The sequence below is a fragment of the Solanum pennellii genome, chromosome 3 (genome assembly GCF_001406875.1).
Source record: "Solanum pennellii chromosome 3, SPENNV200".
Lineage (NCBI taxonomy): Eukaryota > Viridiplantae > Streptophyta > Magnoliopsida > Solanales > Solanaceae > Solanum > Solanum pennellii.
In genome coordinates, this window is record NC_028639.1 from 18,676,967 (window position 1) to 18,703,052 (window position 26,086).

General features: G+C 37.3%; 1 protein-coding gene across 1 annotated transcript in view; it reads right to left on the minus strand.

Moving 5' to 3' along the window:
• The window catches only part of LOC107012567 (nudix hydrolase 16, mitochondrial-like), a 28,749-nt gene extending 3,088 nt beyond the window's left edge, over positions 1 to 25,661 (minus strand). Inside the window, exons 1-3 of the mRNA XM_015212442.2 lie at positions 25,268 to 25,661; positions 15,412 to 15,526; positions 4,317 to 4,400 (exon numbers count right to left, since the gene is read on the minus strand). Coding sequence (XP_015067928.1) covers positions 4,317 to 4,400; positions 15,412 to 15,526; positions 25,268 to 25,338 — 270 coding nt within the window. The 5' untranslated portion in view covers positions 25,339 to 25,661. The remainder of the gene's footprint in view (positions 1 to 4,316; positions 4,401 to 15,411; positions 15,527 to 25,267) is intronic.
• Positions 25,662 to 26,086: the final 425 nt, after the last annotated feature.

Below are 26,086 nucleotides of genomic sequence, written 5' to 3' on the forward strand. Positions count from 1 at the left end.
TGATGTAACACATTTAGTGCCCATTCTGACACTATGGATGTAAAGGAATAGGAGAGCATATGAAAGAACTGAAAACTCTTTTATAGATACTAATCTATCCGTACGCGTGTTGCGCGTTTATCCCATATCAATGTTATCCATATAATTTAATTAGTTACATAAATATTATTGGCAATATGTTTGGGTTTAAAAAATTAAATTAAAAAATATAAGATCTTCAAAATAATGAATGTCAATCTTATTTAATTAATTTAAAAAATAAATATAGAAAATATGTTCCACAAAAGTAGAGCAATTTGTTGACTTGTATTCACACGGGTTGTATTAGTATTTCACCCATTCTACATGTGATCTTTATACCTTTATAATAAATTTGAAAATGCTGGTTTAAATGTCACAACCTTCACCAATTGTAAGAAGATGGACCTATAATTTTAACATGAGGAATATTACAATCACATCATGGAATGATAAATCTAAACTTTACTGGTTGTAGCTACAATAAAACAACAAGAACATTCCAGAACTATGCTATAAGATGTTATATATGTTACCCAGAGGGTAATAATCTAATTGTACAGTAACTAAAGAAACTAGGAAAACATGTAAAAAGTTAACGCTTGGAGTTATTTTCAAGTATCACAAATTGCATAAAAAATTTCTATCATATTTTTAATTTTTTGATAAAATGGGGTATTTCATTCACAAAAGGCATCAAGAAGATGCATATTTACAACTTACAAAGAAAGAAAATTGACAAAAGAAACTGAGATAAAGAAAAAGGAAGTTCCTTTACAGTCCGTCAAATATAAGACAAGGGAACCAATAAACTCCATTAATTGTTCGGTGCTAGATAAATTAGCCAGTTTAGTCCAGCAAAAAAGTAAGACTAGGCATCTGGTTCTGAGAGAGTGATTTGGAGCTGAGATTGCATCAAAACATCTCCTATTCCCCTCATTCCAAATACTCCAAAAGATAGCAACAGTAACCATTAGCAAGATCTTTTTGATGGTTTCATCAAGTCTCCACATGCTCCAGTTCGTATGTGCCTCTTTTATGATATGTGGAATGACCCATTTCAACCCAAAAGTGCACAAGAACATGTTCCAAAGATTAGTAGCCACCTTGCAGAGCAAAAAATAGATGATTCACAGTTTCCAGCTTGTCCAAACATAGGTAGCATCTCTTCACTAATTGGAGACCTTTCCTTTTGAGATTGTCTTGTGTCAACCTAGCTTCATGGAGAGCAATCCAGTTAAAGAAAATAAACTTAGGAGGCAACTTTGTCTTCCAAATCAATTTCCAGGACTAATTGTTAACTACTTGGTTTTGTGTACCAATCTTCCTGTAGCACTCTTTCACTGTGAAAGTGTCCTTCCTCCCCAACACATATTATCTGCCATGGCCACATCAGTATTATATCTTTCAATATCTGCTAGCAATGCCATCAGTTGGTCCATCTCCCAATTTTGAACTGCCCTTCTGAATAGAATATCCCAATTGTTTCCATTTCTATTATGAGTTATGGTGGAATTCTTATTCACATCAATCTGATACATATAAGGGAACTTCTCCATGGGGGGTAGTACCATTGAGCCATTTGTCCTTCCAGAATCTAATGTGAGCTCCTTTACCAGGTATATAACAGGTGCACCGTAAGAAATCACTCCCTAACTTTGTAATGAATTTCTAAGAGCCCACTTCATAAGGAGCATTAGAGGTTTTTGTGCTCCAGTGATCACTTTCACCATGCTTGTTGTTACCCACCTCCTTCTATAGGCTTGGTTCACCAGTGCCATACCTCCAAAGCCATTTCATTAAAAGTCTCTTGTTGTATGACGTGAAATCTCTAAACTCCCAGAGCTCCTTTGCATTTAGGTAGTGTGACTCTATCCCATTCAATCAAGTGAAATCTGAGTGTTGCTGTTCCCCTCATAGAAAAAGTCCCTCCTAATTTTGTCAAGTTTCTTTAGAACCTTTCTAGGAATAGGAAGGAAACACTTGTAATAAGTTGGCAGGCTATCAAGAACGATATTGATAAGAGTAGGTCTTCCACCCATAGATAGATACTGCATTGCCAGGAAGCTAGTCTCTTCAAATTTCTCAATAATACCGTTCCACACCTTACAATTCTTGTACTCTGCAGCAAAGGTAGGCCAGGTAAGATGTAGGAAGAACCCTGATGCTACAACCCAAAAATACATGCAAGTTCCTCCATGTTTAGCACATTGACATGTAGTCCTGCTAGAGACTCAAACAGAGAGAGCGTTATGTTTAGGTACCAAACTTGTTACTCTTCCGCCTCACAAAACATCAGTGAGTAATCAGCAAACGATAGATGTGAAATGATGACTGGGTTTCTCAGCAACTTACCCTTCTATGAACCCCTGAATCCACTGTAAATCCCTGGCCTTCTCCATCATCTTGCTTAAACCCTCCGTCACTGATATGAACAAGAAAGGGGATAGAGGGTCCCCTTGCCTGATCCCTCTCTGAGGAGAGAAGAATCCAACTGGTTCCTGTTCACCAACACTGAGTATTTGACAGTTGTAATGCTGAATCTTATCCATCTGATCCATTTTTCACCAAACTCCATCTTCCTCAAATTAGAGATGAGAAAGACCAATTTAGTTTGTCAAAAAACAATTCCTATATCAAGCTTGCACAATAGGGATCACAGATCTTATCCATCAAACTAGAGCTTCATTAGCGATGAGTACTACATCAGTGATCTATGTTTGCTTAATGAAAGCATTCTGAAAGTTGGAGAGTAGCTTGCCAATAACTTTTTTCAATCGTTCTGCTAGTAGCTCGGCACAATCTTATATATGCTCCCAATAAGATTGATTGGCCTGTAGTCTCTAAGTTCTACTGCACCTTTCTTTTTTCGAATCAATGCAATGAAAGTGCTTATTGCACGATCTCACCATTTACCATTCCTGATGGAAATGATTGAGAGCCCCCATTACCTATGCCTTTATAAAATCCCAGGATCTCTGAAAAAATGCCATGGTGAACCCATCTGGAATCTGGATAGAACCCTTGTCTGTTGCACAAGACAATAACACAGTTTGGACTTCCTCTTCCTCAAAGGCTCTCTTAAGTGACAGCTTGTCTTCCTCTGATAGTCTAGATAATCCTTCAAAGTTGGACGTGGATCTCCACTCCTCATCCTCAGAGTAAAGGTTTTGATAGAAGAGTAAATCTCTTCTTTTATCTTGGCTTTCTCCTCTATGTATATCCACCATCCTCTCTAAGCTTATCAATCTTGTTTAATCTTCTATAAGAATTGGTTATAGATAGAAAGTATTTTGTGTTAGTATCCGCATGTTTCAACCATTTGCATCTCGATTTTTGTTTCCAGGAAATTTCTTCAGCTTTAGCAAGTGCCTCTAATTCAACTTTCAGATTCAATAATATTTCTTTCTATTCCACAGTAAGGACTCTCCCTTCACTGGAGTGATCTAGAGCTGCCAGATCCTCTAGTGCTTTGGTTCTTCGTGTATCCAGCTTGCCAAAAACTACTTTATTCCACTTAGATATGTATAAGCAGTGAAAGAATAACAACCACATCTAACACCTTTCTAAAAATACATGCATCCCTTAAAAATGTACGACAACTTTTACTAATAATAGCTTTTAGTTTTTTATTTATTATTATTATTATTATTATTATTATTATTATTATTATTATTATTAAATGTAAAAATAGGTTAATTAGAAGGGAATTTTAGTAATTCAACTTTAACTTTTGAGGTTCCCACTTTTATAATAACATAGATAGATAGATAGATTAGTGAGTGTTCTTTTACTTGAATACTTTTGGGACACTTCAAATCCAACTACTTTTGATGATTGGATGTCGTAGAAAATCACATTTTGTATAGAATTATCTACTTTCTTTTATACACCTGATATGTGGTGTAGGTTCCCATTATATCAATAAAAAATACATTTTATGCAAAAAGATAGGGAACAGCCTCTCTACCTCCAAGATACGAGTAAGGTCGACATACACTCGACTCTCCCCAGACCCCACTTTGTGGTGTTACACTGACTATGTTATTGTTGTAAAAGGAAGACATGAAAACCATTTTGATAAATGAATTTATAAGAACTAAATTCCAGAAAAGGGTCTAAAACTTCTGCATGTAAGTAGTCACTGAATTCAACGTATGGTCCTTGCTCGAGTGGTACAAAATTAAACAAGCACTAAGCAATCACATAAGCCACAGAAACATACACCAAGTTCCAGTAGGAAAGTCTAACTTGTGTTTCAAAAAAGTAAAACAACGCAGATACTTAAAGAGACTTACCACTATATCCCCTTGAACTCCAGCTTCCTCTATGGCTTCACGGATAGCTGCCTCCTTGACTGTTTCATCATTTTCCCAACCACCCTATTTATACAAATATGCCAGAGATATCAATATGCAGCACCCATAAGGTACTCATCCTTGTGATCAAATGAACCAAAAGAGTTAAGTCAAACTTATTCAGCATATCACCTGGCATCAGAAAGCCCAACAGTAGACACCAGGAAGACGGGTTAAATAAAAGAATAAGTACAACAACCAACATGTCATGTGTGACACATGCTTAAAAAAAATAATCGAGAAAAACAAAAGTATGCACTCAATGTTGATTTTGATCGAACGAAGTACTAATATGCTAAGTAGCTTGAACTCTTCACTTCCGGTATCGCACACGCGTAGACATGACATGAGTGTGGGTGTGGGATCAATAACCGATCTGGTCAATCAGTTTTTGGGTACTTCAATCAAAATCGACTCTGGACAGCTTCAATGATTTATGTAAGGAAAACAAAATTAAAGGTGAAATTAAAGATGATAGAATACCTTGTATATAGAAATTTTTATATCACTCCTTTTCCTTTAGTCTCCTGAGATTCTCCTCTTGATTAATATTTTCTCCTCAAGTTTCCACATAATATCTCATAATTTGTGTTTTAAACTCTATTTTTAGACATTTGAATTGTTTTTAGCCAAATCCCCGCATCTGTATCCATATCTAGATCTGAATCCCTGAATCTTAAAGTTCATGGGGGTGTTCAGATTGGCTTTTGGCTTTTGGCTTCTTTTTTTGGGTACTTTTTCAGCCAAAAAAAGTGTTTTTAAGCATTTCTTGTGTTTCTCTGACACTTCCAAAAATAAAAATAGCTTAAAAGTCAAAAGCTACTTAAAATAAGCCAATCAAAACATCAACTATATCATGAAGGATCAAAAAGCTTGAAACTGTACTTGTACCAAACACCAGCTGCAAGTCTGAACAACTTAGCTAATATGTCATAAAACTTCATACTTAGACATATAAAACATAAGGGAAACACAACTTTTAGAGAGAGATGCTTTCCCCTCACTCATACTTCTTCCAGTTGCCAGAAATTTGATTTCCTCAATTCCTTTTCTCTCTCCCTCCCTCTTCTCTCTTCTAAAATCTAGACATTAGCTTCTTCTTTTTTTCCTCTCTTCAGTTTTCTTTCTCATAGTTTTTTGGTGGTCACTTTTCTTTTTCTTTAATAACTGAGGAATCCATATGTGACACGCCGCCCTTTGGACCAATCACAGCCTTCTAAACTCGGTGGATAATGGGCCTGCCCCTCTACCTTTCTCCACTTAAATATCGGGGCTTCGCTTTGCATGGTGTGGGGCTTGAACCTCCGACATAAGTCACAAATCTTCCACCTTTTGCCACTAGAGCTAGGCCTTGGGGGCAAGGTGATCACTTATTTGGTGGACTCATTATCTAAAAATTGTATCTTTCTCTCCTCTATTTTAATGGATCATAGGTCTTTGCTTGTGATTGTTCTTAAAAATGTTACGCAGAAAGACTCTTGGCACGCACAAGCAGTAAAATGGAGGAAAATATAGAACATCAACTAGAAAGGAACAAGGTCTTATGGCACGATCATTATATCTTTGATTTTTCTTTATCTCCCCTCGGCTTGAGCCAACTGGATGATACGTGGTGTGGTATAACTGATTATTTAGTCAACAAGACGTACATAAATGGACATAGTTGAATGGATTGAAAGAAGACCAGCACTTGTTAGTCAAAATTTTATTAGCAATTCCCTCCTTAGGATATGTCAATTCATGTGTGCTTCCAATAGACAGGGCAACAACGGTAGCAGTTGGGGAAGAAGGGGAAACAGAGTAACATCCAGATTTTCCAGCCATTCAACTTACATGGAGGTACCTATGCATTGTCCCACAGCTTGAAAAGGGAAGAAGGTCAATCACTGTGGTGGAATCCACTCTCAAACAATGGATCAACTGATATTTGTTTGCCGGAAAAATAGATATTATGCAATAATAGTTAAATTAGTTAAAATGGGATTAAAGGGAAGTGTACTATATCGATCAAACCTCTCTCTTTTTCGGCTAAATCGATAAAGCAAGAATGAAAGAGAGTAATAATTGTACAAAGAACAGGAGTAAAGATAAGGACAGGTAAGAATAACAAGAAGTAAGTAGATCTTGAATTTTTTCTATTCTCAGATCTTTTCAATGGTTTTAGCTTACAAGTGAAGATGAGATTTCTCTCTCTCCCATGCAAGGGTTTACTTGAGGGACAAAAAAGCTAACTATGCTAGTATGAAAAGGCTACTCTGCCCTCTTAAAAGGCTACTCTTTTTTGTTTTTGTTTTGATCAAGTAAAAAATTGCATTTTTACTACCAAGACTAACTTGGTCGTATACAAGAGATACACCAAAAAAAGAGAAACCTACAAGTATGACTCTCTCCAAAAGACACTCAATCCTCAATACAAAACGGGAACTACACCGAAAGAAAATAAGGGATCGGAGACTACTCCTCTATTTAGCAAAGCTCATCCACCCCTTCAAAAACTCTACTATTTCTCCTTCCAAATGAGCCACATTAAAGCAAATAGGAGTAACATTCCGAGCCTTGTATCTTCTTCTTCTAACTCCACTATTCTAATTAAACTCCAATTCCTTCACCCGATCTTGGTTTTGCCCAAGAAACATCAAACCCTTCTAAGATATCTCACCTACCGTGAAGCACAATTTTTAAAGAAAAGACCAAAATAATCCTTCCACAACGACATTATATGTTTAAGCAAATTTCAATTTAAATACTTAATAAGTAGATAGCAAAAAATCCTCCATAGTACTAGTAAAATCAATATTAAAACATAAACTTTAGCAATTCTTCCTTCACATGATCTGGGCAACTTTGACAAATCGTAACGTTTGGATTACCACCAATGAGATGATGCTTGTGACGGTAAATGTAACCCCTCGCCATTTGAAAGAGCTAGAATTGGAAATAATCATTTTAGGGAAGAATGAAAAATCTGAAAATTTGTTAAGTTATGATAAGTTTGAGTTTGGGTCAACTTCAAACGAGCATGACTCCTAGCTCAGGATGAGTTAGGTGTGCTTGTAAGAAAGATCTTGGAATTATCTTTCCAACGCCGTCGAGTTTGCGCAATTTCGAGTTCGTATGAGTGAGATATATATGTCCATTTGAAGTTGGGTTGTTCAAACAAGAGAAGTCTAAATCGGATTTTGGAAGGGTATGTTAGTCTTTTCCTTACCCAATTATTTTAATTCGTTTTAAGAGTTTATTTGGGGTCTAATCAGAATTACATCAGTTTAGTCAATTGGAAATTCACGCTAGGGCTTGGAGAAAAGAGAAAAGAGGAGAAAGGAGAAAAAAGTTCAAGATTTGTCGATTTCTTGAAAGACTGTGTGGTGATCCCTATGGGGTATGTGAGATCACATAGCGTTGGGTTAGTTCACCCACGCACCCATCATGATTCAATCCCTACGAGTGTTGGAATTTAATTCCTACGAGTATGGATTCAAGGTTCCATGATGTCATGTTTATGGATGATTTCCTCATGTTTAGACGTACGTTAGAGTGTTGAATCAACTAAGAAATATAGGTAGTTGCTAAGGAACTAGTACGGAAGGAATGGGGAAAATGGGAAAACTGGCATCCCTGGCACTCTGAGAGGCGCTGGGCGCCAACCCTTAAATTTCAGAGGTTGGGTTGGGGTGCTCTGGCTAGCGCGGAGCCCTAGAGCCCAAACTACAGAGCCCCACTTGGGGCGCTATGGCTGCGGCGCCCTAGGCCCTGCCCAGGTGAACTTTGACTTTTCTCTTTCATTTTTCAACTCTAAACCCCTTATTATAACTTGGTTCTTTCCCCAAACACTTAGAATCAACTGTACCATCAATATGTGTAAGATTCTACTCAAAAACACACCTAAATTCATGAATCAAACTCAAGAAACCTCAACAACACCAACCCACAAGAACTCAAACGAATTTACATCAAGAGCTCATAGGATTTACTTTCAAATCAATATAACTTCACTAAATTGAATCACGATTAGCGCGTGGGTGAACTAAACCAATGCTATGTGATCTCACATACCTCGTAGGGATCACCCCTTGACGAAATCCACACGCAATTCTCCAAGAAATCGATGAATCTTGAACTTTCTTCTCCTTTCTCCTCTTTTCTCTTTCCTCCAAGCCCTAGCGTGAAGTTCCAATTCACTAAACTGATCTAATTCTGATTAGCTCCCAAATAAACTCCTAAAAACGAATTAAAATAATTGGGTATGGAATAAATTAAAATACCCTTCGAAAATCCAGTTTAGACTTTCCTTATTTGAACATCCAACTTCAAATGGGCATATCTCACTCATACGAACTCGGAATCGCGCAAACTCGACGGCGTTGGAAAGATAATTCCAAGATCTTTCCTACAAGCACACCTAACTCATCCTGAGTTAGGAGTTATGGTCGTTTGAAGTTGACCCAAAACTCAAACTTACTATAACTTAACAAAATTTCTAGATTTTTCATTCTTTCATAAAATGATTATTTCCAATTCTAACTCTTTTTTAGCTCTTTCAAATGGCGAGGTGTTACAATAAATCCCCGCTTTTCTGATCTTGTAGCAATAAAGGCATTAAATATAGGTCTTGTCATAATCACTAACTTTCTATGCATACATTCAAGTCGGTTTCTCTTTTGATCTTGTTATGCCATTTACTATCTTTAAGAGCAAAAGATTAAAAATCCAGCTACTTTAATTATTTTTTAAAATCCACGGAAAATGTCCTATTTGGATAGAACTAAAAGTCAACTACTTTAATTGGAAAAAAAAATCATTGAAACTGGACTATTTGAAAAAGAAAAAAAAAGAATTTCAGCTACTTTAATTAAAATTGAAACAAATATAAAGAAGAAAAAGAACCCTAGTCCTAGTACAACAAAGCAGATAAAATAACTAAATAGAAAACTCCTAACAACAAAAAGAGCCAAAAAAAAAAAAAGAAGAAAGAAACGAAAAACAGAGGCTAGAGATCACTGGAGAAGAAGGAAAAAAGAATCCTGCAGACCTGAATGTCAATAGGGAAGAAGAAGAAGGGAGGAGAAGAAGCTTACCTGAAAGTCACCGCTGAAGAAGACTGAAACCCCTATTTCAGAATTAAAATTAAAAGCCCTCGTCACTGACTTCATTTTATTCAAAATTAAACTTTTTAAAAGGTTAAAAAAAACAAAAGTGATGCTTCACACTACACGCTGCTTCAGCCATTGAAACGCTTGCTTCTCTTGAACTGCTTCGCTTCAGCACCTTGCACAGCTGCTCTACTGCTTCAGGGCCGTTTCACTGTATAACGCGACAAAGCAGTAACTTTCTTGAACACTGCTCACCTGCCTCTTTATATAGGAAACACCAACTTATACAAAAGACATTTAATTTCCTAAGATCCTCTGATGTTAAAATCACCCCTCTTGTAGCTAACCACAAGAATAAGCACGCCGTAGTTGGTGCTTTGGGTATCCAGACTGAATCATACAGAAAACTATCCTCCATCCTTGACAGAGGCTTCTCATAGAAGGATTTCAGAGAGAACACTTTGTATTCTTCTAACTTCCAACTTTGTACCTCTACCCCTCCACACACCCTACAACCAGCCTCTCGCATCTTCTCGCTGAGGCGTCGTTGCTCCTCCTATGCACATGCCTAAACCATCTCAGTTTGGCTTCCCTCATCTTTATTCGCCAAAGAGGTCATTTCCACCTTCTCCCTGATAACCTCATTCCTAATCTTGTCACTCCTAGTATGCCCCTAGATCCTTCTCAATATCCCCATCTCCGCAACAAGCATCTTCTGAACGTGTTAGTTCTTGACTGGCCAGCAATCCTTATACAATAAGGACGGTCTAACCACCACTCTGTATAGCTTACCTTTAAGTTTAGGTGGTACCTTCTTATCACACAAGACCCCAGAGGCAAACTTCCATTTCAACTATGCCGCCCCAATGCGATGTGTGACATCATCATCAATGTCACCACTACCGTGGATTATGAACCCAAAATACTCAAAACTTTATCTCTTGGAAATAGTTTGTGTAATAAGCTTTACTTCCACGTCTGCTTCATCTAACACAATTCTAAATTTTCTCTCCAAATATTTTGTTTTTGTCCTAATCAACCTAAACCTTAAGACTCTAGAGTTTGTCTCCAAACCTACAACCTAGCATTAACTTTGTTCAAATTTGGCCGAGAATGATAAAATAGATTCATGAAGTTTTGATCTTTGACCAAGTTCAACTGCTTCCAATAATTTCAAGAAGCCACGGATAATATGAGTACTCATGTTATTCGTCACATCGCCCATTTTTTTATGTCTTAAATATGAAGGGTATTTTGTCCATTTTTGTCTAATCCATTTTCAACCTGCCAATATCTGATCCAATCAACACATTTGTCGGGACTAGGTGGAATAGTCGAGATGTGCTTCAGTCTTACCATTTCACAACGTAAGGGGTCATTTGGTTAGGAACTAGTTATCCCAAGATAAACTATCCTGGGGTTACGTAACAACCCTAAAAATGGATATGCTAAGTAATGCTTAATGTGTCTAGAATGCCTACGATTAGATCGGGTTCACACGGATTGATGCGCGTAGAACCAGACCTCTGAACCCTTTCGACAGCCAAGCCAACTAACGTGGGGAGTTAGTTGAGCTAGGAAAGGTTGGGTCCAGCCATGTAGGGCTCCCAAATATGAAGATTTACTCGGATGAGTCTTCACCGAACTTAAAAAAGGGGAAATATTAAGTTTGGAGGGTCTAGGGGTAAAATGGTCTTTTTTCAGGCTAAGGGTAGTATCGTAATTACCCTAAATATGTAATTAATTATTTGATTAATAAGGTCAAGGGAAATTTTGGGTAGAAAGGGCCGAAATTGCCCATTGAGCAAAATCTTGCTCCACCCGGGTTTGAACCTAGGTGGGAGCAATGATTTAACTTGATTATTTATATTGGTGAATTAATTTAATTAATTAATATTTAAATACTGATTTAAGAAAAAGAAAAATCAGATTATTATTATTAATTAATTAATTAATTAATGGGGCGGTTTGGGTCGGGTCGACCCGGAGGGACCCGTTTTTGCGATGGGAATGTCACGGGTTCGAACCTCGACGAAAGCAACATTTAAGTGGATTAAATTGAGGTTTATAATCTGATTTTGTAAGGGCATTATGGTCATTTCACTAAACTATTAAATCAGATTTTCAAAGTTTGAAAGAGTCCTAGTTGACTAAGACTAAACTACTTCACCTAATCCTAAGTCACTCACCTCTTTCACGTTTATCTCTCTCTCCTTCACGTCTATCTCTCTCTCATTTCACACTTTCTTTCTGGCTGCCAAACGTGAGAAAAAAATCAGAAAACAAAGTTCTTCACACTTGAAGAACTTGCACGCAAAACATAAACGAGAAAGCAATCCGAAAACGTTAAGCAAAACGTAATACACTAGTTGGGTAAGGTGTGAGTTTTGGGATTGGACGTGAATTTGGAGAAGCTGTGGGCAGCAAGTTCAAGTGTTGAACAACGTTAAAATCAGGTATGGGTTTCTCTCCTGGACTCCTTTCTCCAAGAGAATTCCCTTTCCACGAATTCAATGAATTTTGAAACTAGGGTTGTTCCCATTCTTGTCGAACTCCTTGTCCCTAGTATCCTTCTGATTTCAATCTGAAATAGGTTAGAGATCATGTTGTTGGTACGTTTGCTGGTAGTTTGAGTATGAAGTGTGATTTTCGTGATAATGTGTTCATGATTATGCGTTTGAAATTGTAAGCATGTTAATTTATGCCAACCGAAAGTATGTGAAAAAGTGATGTTTGTGCAAATGTTTGTGTAAATCATGATGAGCAAAAGTGGTGTAATGTTGCTGGATTTAATGGTAATTCTTGGCTGAATATAAACATGAAAAAACTATACTTAAAGATGCACCAAATGATTCATAAAATGTCCTAAGATCTAATGAACGAATGATGATAACAAGGAACTGAAAATGGTGAACAAATTTCCAGCATTTGGTAGGTTGGGTTCGGTCAATCAAAGTGGTATAAAATGCAATGAAAAATGAACGTACAATAAGTGAAATCACTAAGGATTGAACCCAAGACATCATTACATGAAAGCTACAAAAAAATCAACAAAAGATTAAGACAAAAATGGATTGGAGGAGACTAAATTTCCAGCTTGCTGGAAATTGTAATCTCGGCCAACTTTTAAAAAAAAGAACTTTGTTTAATTTTTTTTTAAAATGTGAGGTCATTGGGTATTGAACCCATGACCTCACCAAATGAAAATTTCATAAAAATTTCGTGAGAAAAATGCAAGGAAAAATAGATGTGGTGAGTGGGGATTGAACCCACAACCTCTTGAATGGATGAGAGAGTTAGGAGAAAAATAAAGGCGAAAATAAATATGGAGAGTGGGGATTGAACCCACAACCTCTTGGATAGGTGAGAAAGTTAAGAGATAAATTAAAAGAAAAATAATGAGCTTGTGGGGGATTGAACCCACAACCTCCTTGACTTAAACGAAAAAGGAGAGGAGAAACAGAAAGGAAATATTATGGGGTTGATGGGGATCGAACTAGGATCCCCCAAATCTGAAAAATGCAATTATCAAGTTTAAAATAAGATTAAGTGTTGTCCAAGGGATTCAAAATCGGGTTCCCTTGCCTAATTACATATTGACACATAAGTCATACGTAAGCAAAATGAATGCTGCCTCTAAAGATCGAAATCAATATCTTGGCATATCTACAAGATGCATAAGTCTTGTACCATATAATCTTGGGTAAACATGAATCACTTAGACAAACTACGAATGAAGCCTCATGGCTTGTATGTGTGGACTTATAAGTCTAGCAAACGTTTAAAAGTAAGTGAGCCTAAGATGTATGTGATAAAATGATGTAACCCTAGAAGGATTAAGTAAGAGTGTGAAAACACACTAAATGGCCAAGTGCATTGGCATATGATGAAATGAATATTCACGTGCAGCGGTGAGTAATTATGAAAAGCAAATGTGTTAAAGTTAATGAATGAGGTGACAATATGATAAGGCTAATGTGAAAGATGAGAGCAATCTCAAATGAGCCTAAGTAAATATTACCAAAACGTACTCACCTATGAGAGTGTAAAGCTAATGAAGAGACCAGTCTCTATGAACACTCTAATGAAAGTATTGAAGTTAATGCATACTTAATACTAATGATGAGATGAGAAATCATCTAATGAGCTATGATGTCCTCATGCTAGAAGCCAGCTTCCATGATGTATCAGTTGAATGTAATGGAACTTTATACTGAGCACCGATAGGCTAGCTATGAGCGGTGATGCCTTCCTTCGGGAAGGGCGGAGGTTCACGTAACTCTCATGAGATGAGACTGTCCGGCATGCGGGTATGGGTCTCCTTATATCTCCTAGTCTTTGAACCTATACTGCCAATATAGGGATCTAGCAGGGTTCAATTCCCTATATATACTAGCATGTTTTGGTTCACTTTAGCCGGTGATTCCACCTCTTTTCGGTGTGAGGATTACACACTGGATTTCATGATGCTCACATGATATATGTCGGTTAAGGTTAAAGTTCCCAAAGAAAGAATGAGTTCAGCCTCAACGAATGCACATAATGAAATGAACGATACCAAAGGTGTTAGGATAGGATAATCAAGAGGTGAGCTAGACTTAAGTAATAACACTGGTTATTCTTGATCATTGCACAGCAAACCCGATGAGAGTCTTAAACTACATCCTAGGTATGATTGGTGGCTGCACTAGTATATGAAAGAATGAAAATGAAGTACGTATGAATGAATGAAGCAGACTCTGTGTTTGTTAAAGAAGGCTCCCTAGTTGAGGTCCCATATGTTGAGCCCTCATTTTGGGAAGTCCTAATGTCAAGTCCATGATTCCAAGGTCTCATGGCATCTGAAAGAATGATATGAACTACGTGATATGATATGTGCAATATGTTATGTGTTGCTTGTAAAATGATAAGTATGATGATGCATGTTACTCTCATGGCATGACTTTCCTAATCCAAATTTGGCAAGTCCACTGACTTTCCTAATCCAAATCTGGCAAGTCCACTGGCTTTCCTAATCCAAATTTGGCAAGTCCACTGACTTGACTTTTCATAATTCATATCGTTAGGAGAGAGCTCTTCTTAATCATGCATGTCCTTGGTGTGTGCTTGCATATACCCATACTTAGTACAAGTGTGTACTAATCCCATACAATTCTATACTTTTAGGTGCAGGCACAAGCGGACGCTAGACCTCACGATACGACGTTGCAGCTATCCGGACGTGGAGCATTCATCCGGACTTGGTAGGCCCTCATGCTTTTGAGGACGCTTGCCCATTATATTCTTACTAGATATAGGTTTGAGTTAGTGGAGTATGTTCCACTAGTTTTTCTTTCTCATCTTATTTCAGACATTGTATTGGTGCTATTTTGGCAAATATACACTTAATGCAGTATGGAACTATTTCTTTCATTTGATGATCTTAATATTAGATTGTTGATTGTGAACGTTTATGAGTTTAAGTAGAATGTCTTATATGAATATTAAGTAACAAAAAGTTCAAATTTTCCGCTAAAATTAACCTAGATGAAGTAACGATGACGTATGTAGGCTTGTTTGTGACCTCTGAGAGGTCAACAACGCCGGTCTCGTCTGGAGTCTAGATTCCTGTGGTGACAGGTTAGTTATTGTGGGATAACTTATCCCACCATGTATATGAGATAACTTATCCCATCACTATGCTATAAATAGTGGGATAAATTATCCCAAACTTGTCAACCAAACAAGACATCTAAATTTTATCCCAGGACTATTTATACTTATCCCTCACACCAAACGAGCCCTATTAGTTCAAAAAGGAAAGGATAAAAGGTTAAAAAAAATAACACGATCCATTGCAAGATTAAACCACATGGTGTCACTTAACTCTGGCCAAAAAAGTAGTTCAAACATTACCAATTCAATAGGATAATGTTTAACACCCAAATGCTCTAACAATTTCTCACCTTCGGGAATAGAAGACCTGGCCCACTTGTCGAGTTAATCATCAATACTTCAACTATCTTCTCAGATATCTCACCACTATTTTCTTCCATATTTCTGAACCTAAATGGAATACACCTGAAAAATAACGAGATTAAGAGATGAATATTTTAACATGCAAACCCAGGATGTATTAAAATAGTTGCCCATAACTTTTTAAGCAATAGAAGACGCAAGTCGTAGCAACAAAAAGATGATGTAAACTTAGATGCGAAAAGAATTAAGCATATGCCTAATAAGTAACAAGTGAGAAATAAAAGAAATCAAAACCATCAAATTTGATTGAACCATTGACCTCAAAGCAAAACCTACAAGTTTCTTAATATTTGTGATCCCTCTTTGCCTTCCACTAGATTTTATGTTGTTCAATCTTTTGGCTTTTCAACATTAACCCAGTTCAACGCTTATTAAGATTATTTTTCCAGCTCTATCCACTCCTTCACTCACTGTCCATAATGATTATTCGGCCCGAATCCTACTTTAAAGCTCCATCGCTCCTCATAGAGAGGATAGATCCAAATGATTCTTCTTATTTTCAAGATTTCATATCCAAAATGAAGTCCTTTGTTGTTCATCAATGTTAAAGAATTGTTCACAAGGATTGAATGCACCTCCGTCAAAATAAGAATTCCCCATTTTAAAAGGGGGTGATGTAACATAAAACACATAGAAAGAGGTCTTGCAAGATCTGTGACCTAGCAAAAGCCAAAGATACTTGTCGGACATACAAAACACAATTAGAATAAAGTTTTAGTCATGTTAGTATGTTTATTCTATCCATTACTTCTTAGGAGTTTGCAGTAAGAAAATATGGAGAACTTCTAATGTTTTTTCAATTTTATTTTAATTTATCCTATAAAGATTGTACTAACGTAGAGCTAAAATAGTACATGGACAGTGAAGATTAGAGCCCAACTTGCGTGGGATTGAGGTTTCAATTTACTGTTGTTAAAAAAAAAATCAGATAGAGGTGCATTTAATGTTCCTTGTGAATAACTCATTAACATTGAAGAACGATTTGATTTCAGATAAACCAAGAGAGGGTTAAGGAAGAATAATTTACATCATTCTGCAGAGAAGTATTTTATTTCTAATCAAGAGCTGAACACTAGACTCTATAAGCATGAGTTCAACATCAAGTTATACTAACTTCAATTTCCATTGTTGCAGTCTATATTCCATTGAACAGCCATATGTGAACTAAAACAGTTCTAGTTTAAACATCTCTATTTTGTACCATAACAGTTCATGCTTGAATTCCTATATCTACAGGATAAACAGTAACTCTCTAAAACATTCCCTCCATTGATGTATTGAGAAAATTAATGGCCTTGACCATACAGAAATTTAAAGTTGTAACCCTTTTCTACTCCTAAAAGATTTTTGGCTAAATTTGATACTTTCCATGACAGCTTGTAGAGCATCTTCGGTATTCACTTTCGATTAAAACAACTACAAGTTCAGCTTTGAACTTACAAAGACTTTTAGAAGCCAAAATGTCATGGGTTTTAGCTAGTACTTTTGCTTTAAAGCTAAAAGTCAGAATTTGTTTCGACTAACTGAATACATACTTGTCGGATAATTTTGCTCGAGAAAATCCATCAGCTACAATTATTTTAGTAGAGCAGTTCTTATGGGATTGATACCTTACAAAAGAGTGATAGTACCCTTTCCCCAAAAGACCAACTATCCCTTCTTAAGGAAGAAACGGAAAGCCTAATGTCACCAACATGGTGTGAAAAGCTCCACAACTGTTCTCCGATTCAGATCCTTTAAGCCTACTCATACTTTACCAAGATAACTTAACAATCCCAGTTGCAGTTAAATGTGAAATGATATAGTTACGTAATAACCCATATCTTCCAACACGTATACGAATGAGTTAACATCGACGGAAGTAATTAAACTTGAGAATGTAAGGTGTAGTTGAGCTTAAAAGTTCAACGTGGCTAAATGTATAAAAGTGCTAAGTTAAAGTGAAGCCATTAAGTCTAGAATTTTCAATGGAATATAGACTGCAAAAATGGAATACTTCTTTGGCCTACCTCTAACTCTCCTTGTACCTACTATAACCAACCTCTCGCACCTCCTCACTCAGGTGTCTGTGCATCACCTCTTCACATATCCAAATCAACTCAATCTCCCCCCATCTTGTCCATCACTAAGACCACTCCCAAATTATCCTAAATATTCTCAATCCTAATTTTATCGCTCCTTGTAGTACCACACACCCACCTCAACATCTTCATTCTGCGACATGCATATACTGAACACGGGAGTTATTGATCGGTCAGCACTTTGCCCATACAACAAAGATATAAACTGAAGGACCAAGAAATTGCATCACCTACTAGACATTTTGTGGTCTAAATTGGAGAAACAAGAGGCGGTCAAAGGTCCCTTTTTAAAGTCTATACTTAGCTCATTTTTTTTGTTCTTGTTTTGATATATATATCAAGGTGCTCTCAAGTTCTCTCCTCTCTCCTCCCAAATAGTTTCCCCAAATCCCTTAGGGTTCTTAATAGTTTGCTCTCTTATCCAACCAAAGTCAGTGGGTATATTCATGGTTTAGCCTAATTTTCTCATGAAAACCTATTGAAATCATGTCTCCAAATTTTAGAGTGCAGGGAAGCCCTCTCTCCAAAGCCAGTTATCCTTGTTAAAGGATTTCTCTTCCTCTTTGGCTCATATCTGAATGGAAGTTCAAGTTAAAAAGAGAATAGAAATCTCCATCAAGGGAAGTTTCGGCCGATTCCTGCGCCTCCTCATGTATAAGTTTAGGTGGAGAGTTCTCTGTGTTTTTGTCAAGAACTCATGAGATGGTGATTGGAACCCATGAGTTCAATATTTTCCTATTATGTTGAAGTACATTGCAGTGTTATCAAAGGCGAAAAGTGCAAAAAAAACTCTAAAGTCTGTTGGGCTTTAAGCACAAAGCGCAAATAAAGCGTGAGCTTTAATGAAAAAAGGCACAAAGGGAGGAAACAGATACAAATATATATGTTGGTCCAAGACTATAATTAACATATAACCAAAGAAATTGAAAAAAAATTATGATAAAGCAAAATATCGATTGTTTAGTGTCACTTCTTCAGAAGAGATTAATTGGCAACGCGCACAACACGTTTTGAGCCTCGCTTCAGGGCTTAAGCGCCCTTAAACCGCGCCTTTGACTTCACTAGTACATTGGGACTGTTTTAGGGACTGTTTTACATGTGATATTGTTGGGGACAGTTTGGACAATCAAGGGAAGGGTGTGTGAAGTTGTAATGAAGTGGAGAAGGGGGGTGTGGTGATACATCAAGAGTTTTGAGAGCTATACAGGCTCACTACCCGTCAAGTGTTTATTGCAAGGCCCACATGGTGATTAGCTGCTAATATTAGCTTCATTATATACTTATATTATACATTAATACCTTAATAGAAAGGTCGATTCATGTAGTCATATTGGTCAAAAGATAAGGTATGTAATGCTAAAATCTCTTTCGTTGCTATGACACGAATCCTGGTCACATGTTTCTCTTATATGAATTAATATGATATTAGATTACACATACTGAGAGTGTCCACAAGAGCCCAAAATATGAATTAATATGATACTAGATTACACACACTGAGAGTGTCCACGTGAGCCGAAATTGCTCCAATTGCCTATTTGATCATATACTTCATTTGCTACATGTTCCTTTCATTAGATATCACTTCCATTGTGCTAGGCTATAATGTAACCTCAAAGAGTCCTTACATGTTCAATTATACAGTTTATATGTCTTCACTTGGAACATGCACTTGTCCCTAATTTTGAATTTGCCCCAATTGAATTGTTTTAGTTATGTGTCTTAAATGAACCATATGTTAAGTAAGATTACTTGCTCAGTTGATATACCCTCATTTGTTACATGCCCTGTGGCCTCACTTGCGACATATCTCCATGGGACATGGCTCATTTGTGTATATTTTGCATGCCCAATGAGGCTCATTTACTACTTGACCATAAGGGGGGCAGACATATGCTAGTATGATACTTTTTTTTTACAACAAGGGAAACCCGCAGCTGCTACCCTTTTGGGTGCGCACAGGGTAAAACCCTGATCCTATGCAATAGCTCGCAAACCACATAGGAGAGGTAACCCGCACTAGGCAAGCCTGGTGCGACGAGCTCGACCCAGAAGGCAAACCCCTTGCTTTCGCTGGCAAGGGGTTTCGAACTTGAGACCTCAAACATGGAAGTCCCAAGCTCAAACCACTGGTACACCCCGAAGGGTAATTCTCAATGTGCTAGTATGATACTACTGACCCAACTAAGGGAAAGACAGGTATATTCATGTGCGCTCCTTAAAATATGTCATCCCGTGCTCCTGATCTGGTTGGGCTACCTTTCATGTGTTATACCCGATGTGGCAGCCCACCTATATGGTCGCTATGCCCGATGTGGCAGCCCACCTATATGGTCGCTATGCCCGATGTGGCATACCCTCCTTTATAGACGACATTTCATTGACGCCATATGTGGCAAACCCTCCTCTGTTATGGAAATCACACGAAAGATTTCATGTGATTATATCATTGTCGAGGACCACTTGTTCATTTGTCCATTTGAAACTACAAAAAGTATAAGACGCCAAAGGAGAATTGTATCACTTGAAATGATTGTCACAGGTAACAAACAACAATACGATGCCAGAAATTTCTTCTTGAGGTTATTTATTCATTTGGTCACAATAAATGACATAAAACATAGTAGCCCAAGTGTATAATGTATCACTTGACCACATGATAACGAACAATCATAAGACACTTGAAAAATGATTACAAGTGTTCATGTGTGACTTATAGTTTCATAAGATACTTCCCAGCACCTCAATTGAGCACATTATTGATTCTTTCTCATGTGCTATCGATTTGTTACTTTTTTGGTTGTCTGCTTTACATGCCAATACATGTTGTATATGTACTAACATTCCTATGGCCGGCGGCGCTGCGTTTCTATAAATGCAGGACAGTTACACAGCATAACACGCATCCTTATTAGGCATCTATTGAATATTTAGCTGAGCAATTCGTGAGCTCCAGTCTTATCTGGAGCTAGCATGAATATAGCACTCTTTTGGTTGTGCTTATACTTTTACTTTGGGTATGTAAAGCCTTGTCCCGACCATTTCATAGTTGTACAGGACTACAGTCATATGTATTAATAGCTTAATTATTCATTTTTATCTGTTAGGCCAGTGGCCTATGTTGTATATACAGTTTCTTGTCGGCTATTCATTTGCAGAGTGATTCATCTGATCAACATAGGTCATTTGTATAGCATGTGTTCACTTGTCCACCTCACCCAGCTTGGGGGCTGACAAGTTATTAATTTGATTGTGCTTCATTCAGCATTACGAATAAGAAAAACTGAAGTACATCAGTCAAGAATGTGAATTATTAAGGCCATGCGCAACAGGCAAACATCAATATGTCGATATTGTCGAAAGTATTGACACCCAGTTCAACATATTATACCCCACCCCAATCTGCCACTGGCTACTTTTTGTAGGAATCAATTAACATTACCTTTTGATAGAGTTAAATTAATATAATCTTCAGTCTAACAATAACAATGACAGAACAATATTTTGGTGTCGAGCTGCAACTTCGATTTGATGTTCAAGTCATAAGTGTTGACTTCTATGAGCTAGCTTATTTAATGCAGTGCAAGAGTCAAAATGTGACACTCTACAAAGCTATTCTGGGTGCATAATCAGTCGCGGAGCCAAGGGAGTTCAAAATCTGAGAAGTAAAAAAATTTAACCATGCATTAATAGTAAATATTTTCCACCGAGGGGGTTCGGATGAACCCCCTGAGTATATGTTGCCTCTAGCCCTGGGTTCATTGCTCATTGACAAAGAAATTGGCGAGGAGGCAATCTCTCAGTAGACAAATCAACTAGTCCCTTTCCTGCAACATTCACCAGTTCAACTGTCATTGCTGATTTTCTCGGTGGAATAACCATAATACCAAGAAAATGGTGATTGGACATGTGAAAATTAATTAGTGTTAATTGGTTGAAGCAGGGAGATAAGAACACATAGTTCTTTCACAAAACGGCTAACTCTCACCGGAGATATAATAACATTGACGAATTAAATGTGGATGGTGAAGCAATCAAAGATCCAGATCCAGAGTTAATAAGAAAAGAAATCATAGACTTCTACCAGAAGCTATATTCTGAAACTGAGACATGGAGACCCTCAGGTAGCTATAGGGAAGGGCACAAAATTTCTGAAGAAGACAATAGCAAGCTACAGAGGGAATTTGAGAACCAAGAGATATGGGAGTGTGTAAAGCTTTGTGCTGGAGACAAAGCTCCGGGTCCTGATGGTTACACCATGGCCTTCTATACCCACTGTTGGGAGGTGGTTGGAGAGGAAGTCATTGCTGCAGTTAAAAATTTCCAGGAGAGATGTTTCTTTGAGAAAAGCTTCAACTCCACCTATGTGGCGTTTATTCCCAAAAAGATGGGTGCAAAGAAACTCACAGATTTTAGACCCATTAGCTTAATTGGTAGTGTGTATAAAATAATCTCCAAGGTGTTAACTGAAAGGCTTAAAAAGGTTATGCACAAGCTAGTGGACACACAACAACTTGCTTTCATTAAAGAAAGACAGATCATGGATGCTATTTTGATGGCTAATGAATGTGTGGATTCTAGGATTAGAAGCAAGGTACTAGGCATTTTATGCAAGCTGGACATTCAGAAAGCATATGACCATCTCAACTGGAATTTTTTGCTAGAAACCTTATCCAAAAGAGGTTTTGGTGGTAGATGGATGAGATGGATAAAGTTTTGTATCAATACTGTGAAATATTCTGCTCTCATCAATGGCTCTCCTACAGGTTTCTTCTCTTCACAAAGAGGATTAAGACAGGGAGATCCCCCATCTCCTTTCTTATTCATTATAGCTATGGAGGGACTCAATGATATGTTGAGGATTGCTCAAGAGAAACTATGGTTGAGGGGCATCAAAGTATCAAATAGGGTGGGTTGTGACATGGAGATCACACACTTACAATATGCTGATGATACTTTGATTTTCTGTGATGCCAACAGAAATCAACTCAGATTTATATTTGTGTTATTTGAAGCCATATCAGGACTACATATCAATTGGGAAAAAAGCTTCATATACCCAGTGAATGAGGTCACCAATCTAATCTCTCTGGCTGGTACACTTGGGGAAGGACTGGTGACTTGCCAACCGTATATTTGGCATGCCACTAGGAGCAGAAAGCAAGTCCTCAGGAATCTGGAATGAGGTGGTCGAGAAGTATGAAAGAAGATTGGTCAACTGGAAGAGTCAATATCTCTCCCTTGGCGGGAGACTCACTCTCATCAATAGTGTTCTCGACTCCATGCCTACCTACATGATGTCTGTCTTTCCTATCCTAGGTGGGGTCATTGACAGACTTGATGCAACAAGAAGGAACTTCCTATGGGAAGGAAATAGTGACACTAAGAAATTCCACTTGGTTAAGTGGGATGAATTGATTGGGAGCAAACAGAAAGGAGGGCTTGGATTAAGGAATTTGAAGATTCAGAACCAAAGCCTTATGATGAAATGGCTATGGAGACTAGCATCTAGTGAACAAGCATTATGGAAAGAACTTATCAAGCAGAAGTATGAAATGGAGGATAATTTGTCTACCAAAATGGTCACTAGTACTTACGGAACTAGCATCTGGAGGGCCATCAAAAACCTTTGGCCAAAATCAAGAGAAAATTGCAGCATTAGAGTAGGAAATGGCATAAAGGTCTTCTTCTGGGAGGACTGGTTAAAACAAGGCTCCCGACAAACCCTCTTCCCAGATATCTACAATCTGAACCAACAAAAAAAAGGCGTTGTGACAGAAGTTTGGTCAAATCAAGGATGGAATTTGGGTTTTAGAAGACCCCTAAATGATTGGGAGATCCAAAGGCTAGTAGATTTCTTTGGAATCCTTGAACAATTCAACGGAACCTCCACCTCCCAAGATAGATTGTTTTGGAATCATAACTGCAACGGAAATTTCAACTCTTTCACTCATCAGGTTACTGGCTGGCCATGGAAACTTATCTGGAAAGTTAAAATACCTCCTAAAGTGTCTTGTTTCACTTGGCTACTAGTGAAGCAGGCTGTCTAAACTCAAGAGAACCTCATGAAAAGGGGTATCCAAGTGAGTCCTAGGTGTTTCCTGTGTGGAGAAGAGGCTGAAACAGTCAACCACCTCTTTCTTCACTGTAGGATCACTAATATTTTGTGGAGCATTTTCATCAATTCGAAGGACCAACTTTGGGTGATGCCAAGAAATATTTGTCCAGGCCCTGAAGATATGGAGTAGCTTTGCCTACATTTCTGGTCACAAAGAAAGATGGCAGATCATTCCCACCTGTATCTGGTGGTCTGTGTGGAAAGAGAGGAACCTCAAATGCTTCCAGAACAGAACTAACAACATCCAAAAGATCAAAGATGAATTGCTTGGATTTATTTCATTTTTGGTGTAAACAGGAGTATATGGAAGATCTAAAATCAATAATGAATGCTTTAGGCACCTTTTAATTTTTGTTTATTTAGGATTGAAGATCTTCCTGATACTCATTTGTAATTAGTAAACCTGTAACAAGTTGTGGCAGGTTTGATTTTTTGGAATATAATACAAGACTGTTACCTTCTCAAAAAAAAATTAATTAGTGTTGTCAAAGACTCTATGACATGGTGATGAAAACAACAGAAATGATCACTAAATAAGTACCGTACTGAATCTAAATACATGAAGCAGGATGTGAGTTCAACTCAAAAGAGATGTCAAAAGGACTGAGTTTGGAGACTTTGGGATCAAAAGGTAATGTTAATGGGGAGGATAAGGAGTAGGTTTCTTCTAGTTTCCATAGTAAGAAGGGAACTCATGAGAAGACACTATGAATAAAAGAATTATTTGATCCCTCTGAAACTTCTCCACTGACAGACGACTCCAGTCTTATCTTATTCCAACCATAATGATGTTCAGATGGACTTCTAGTAAAGATAAACTGAGACCAAACTGCCTCCACTACTCCTGCCTCTAACTTTCCGTGAGTCATTTTTTTTTGTCTTCTCAATATTTGCTTGTTTTCACAGTTCGTCATACTATTCAAAACATCATATACAATTTTGTTTACACTTTTTTAGTCTGAAATAGACTACAAAAGGATCTAAAACATCCAGACATGGGAAGATCCTACCCATGCCAAAAGAGAACGGCATCACAGTGGGAAAGTAACCAGAGGTTTTGGAAGGAAATGTCAACTCCATTTTGGAGATCCAAATCAATTGTATACTTTTTTTTTATATAGGTTGGAGTATGTAGATGAGGCTAAAACCTAGATTCATCAGCTTCTTACAGGATTGAATTGAATTAAACTTTTGCTTTTGATACAAAAAACCTTAGAACGTCTCCTCGATAAAACCTATTTGATCAAAGAAATTACAGATTTTTATACAATTCCTCCTCTCTCTTGTTTTTCAGGGTTAGAGATTGCATCCTTCAATCCGTATGACAGCCAAACATCCTAAGAAAAAGAACCAGTTAACAGAGGAGATTTAACCCCATTGGTCCACACATGATACAACTTAACAGTACTGGCAATGAAACAAAAGAAGAAAGAGGAAACTTGAAGCGAGACTCACAATATTTATCAAACCCCAATTAAACAAACACCAACACACAAATCAAACAAGTACTCTAACTTTTAAACCAAACTTGCACATTCAGCAAACTTTGCGTAAACGAAATAAAATCGAATTTAGCAAAAATACCCGGCAATAAGGCGATAACCATCTTCATATCGCTGCTGATGGCGACCAGTCCGAGCCACCAATTCAGACATTTATGTTCGACGCTACAGAGAATAAAATCACTACACTAATGTGTGAAATCTAATCACAATCACAATCCTCAGCTAAATCAAATGTGCCAAAAAGCGTTTCATCATTCTTCAAGGTTGCAAATTCCGTCTTGTATATTGTGCATTGTTAGTCAATTTAACCTGCCCAATATTGCTCCATTTTTGGAGAGAGAGAAGGAAAAAGGAAATGAGAGAGAAGGAGCAAAAGGGTGTTAACAGCAGCGCATGAAAAGGAGCAACATGGGTGCTATGCTATGTAGAGTCACTCAATTTCCGTTTACAAGTCGGTTATAAACTTGGGTTAAATTACACAACTGCCGTTTTCTCTATTAGGGTAAGCAGGGGAAAATGAGTTCACAGTGCCTTTCAAATTTATAAGGAAAAAGGGTCTAATATGCCCCTCAACTTTGTTATTTGGAGTTGATATATCTCTTGTTATAAAAGTGGCTCATATATATCCTTATCGTTATACAAAAGGCTCACATATACCCCTGCCGTTACAAAATGGCTCACATATACCCTTCATTTAACGGAAGTTAAAAGATTAGTTTTAAATTTATATTTATTACTTCTAATTTTTATAAAAAATTTATTTAGGGGTATATATGATTCTTCTATCAAAGTTCAAGGTATATTTTAATTTTTTTCATACATAAATTATTTTTTGACTTCTTTTATTATAATTATTTGAGTTTCTTATTCTTATTTTGTTTTTTTCTTTCATTCCTTA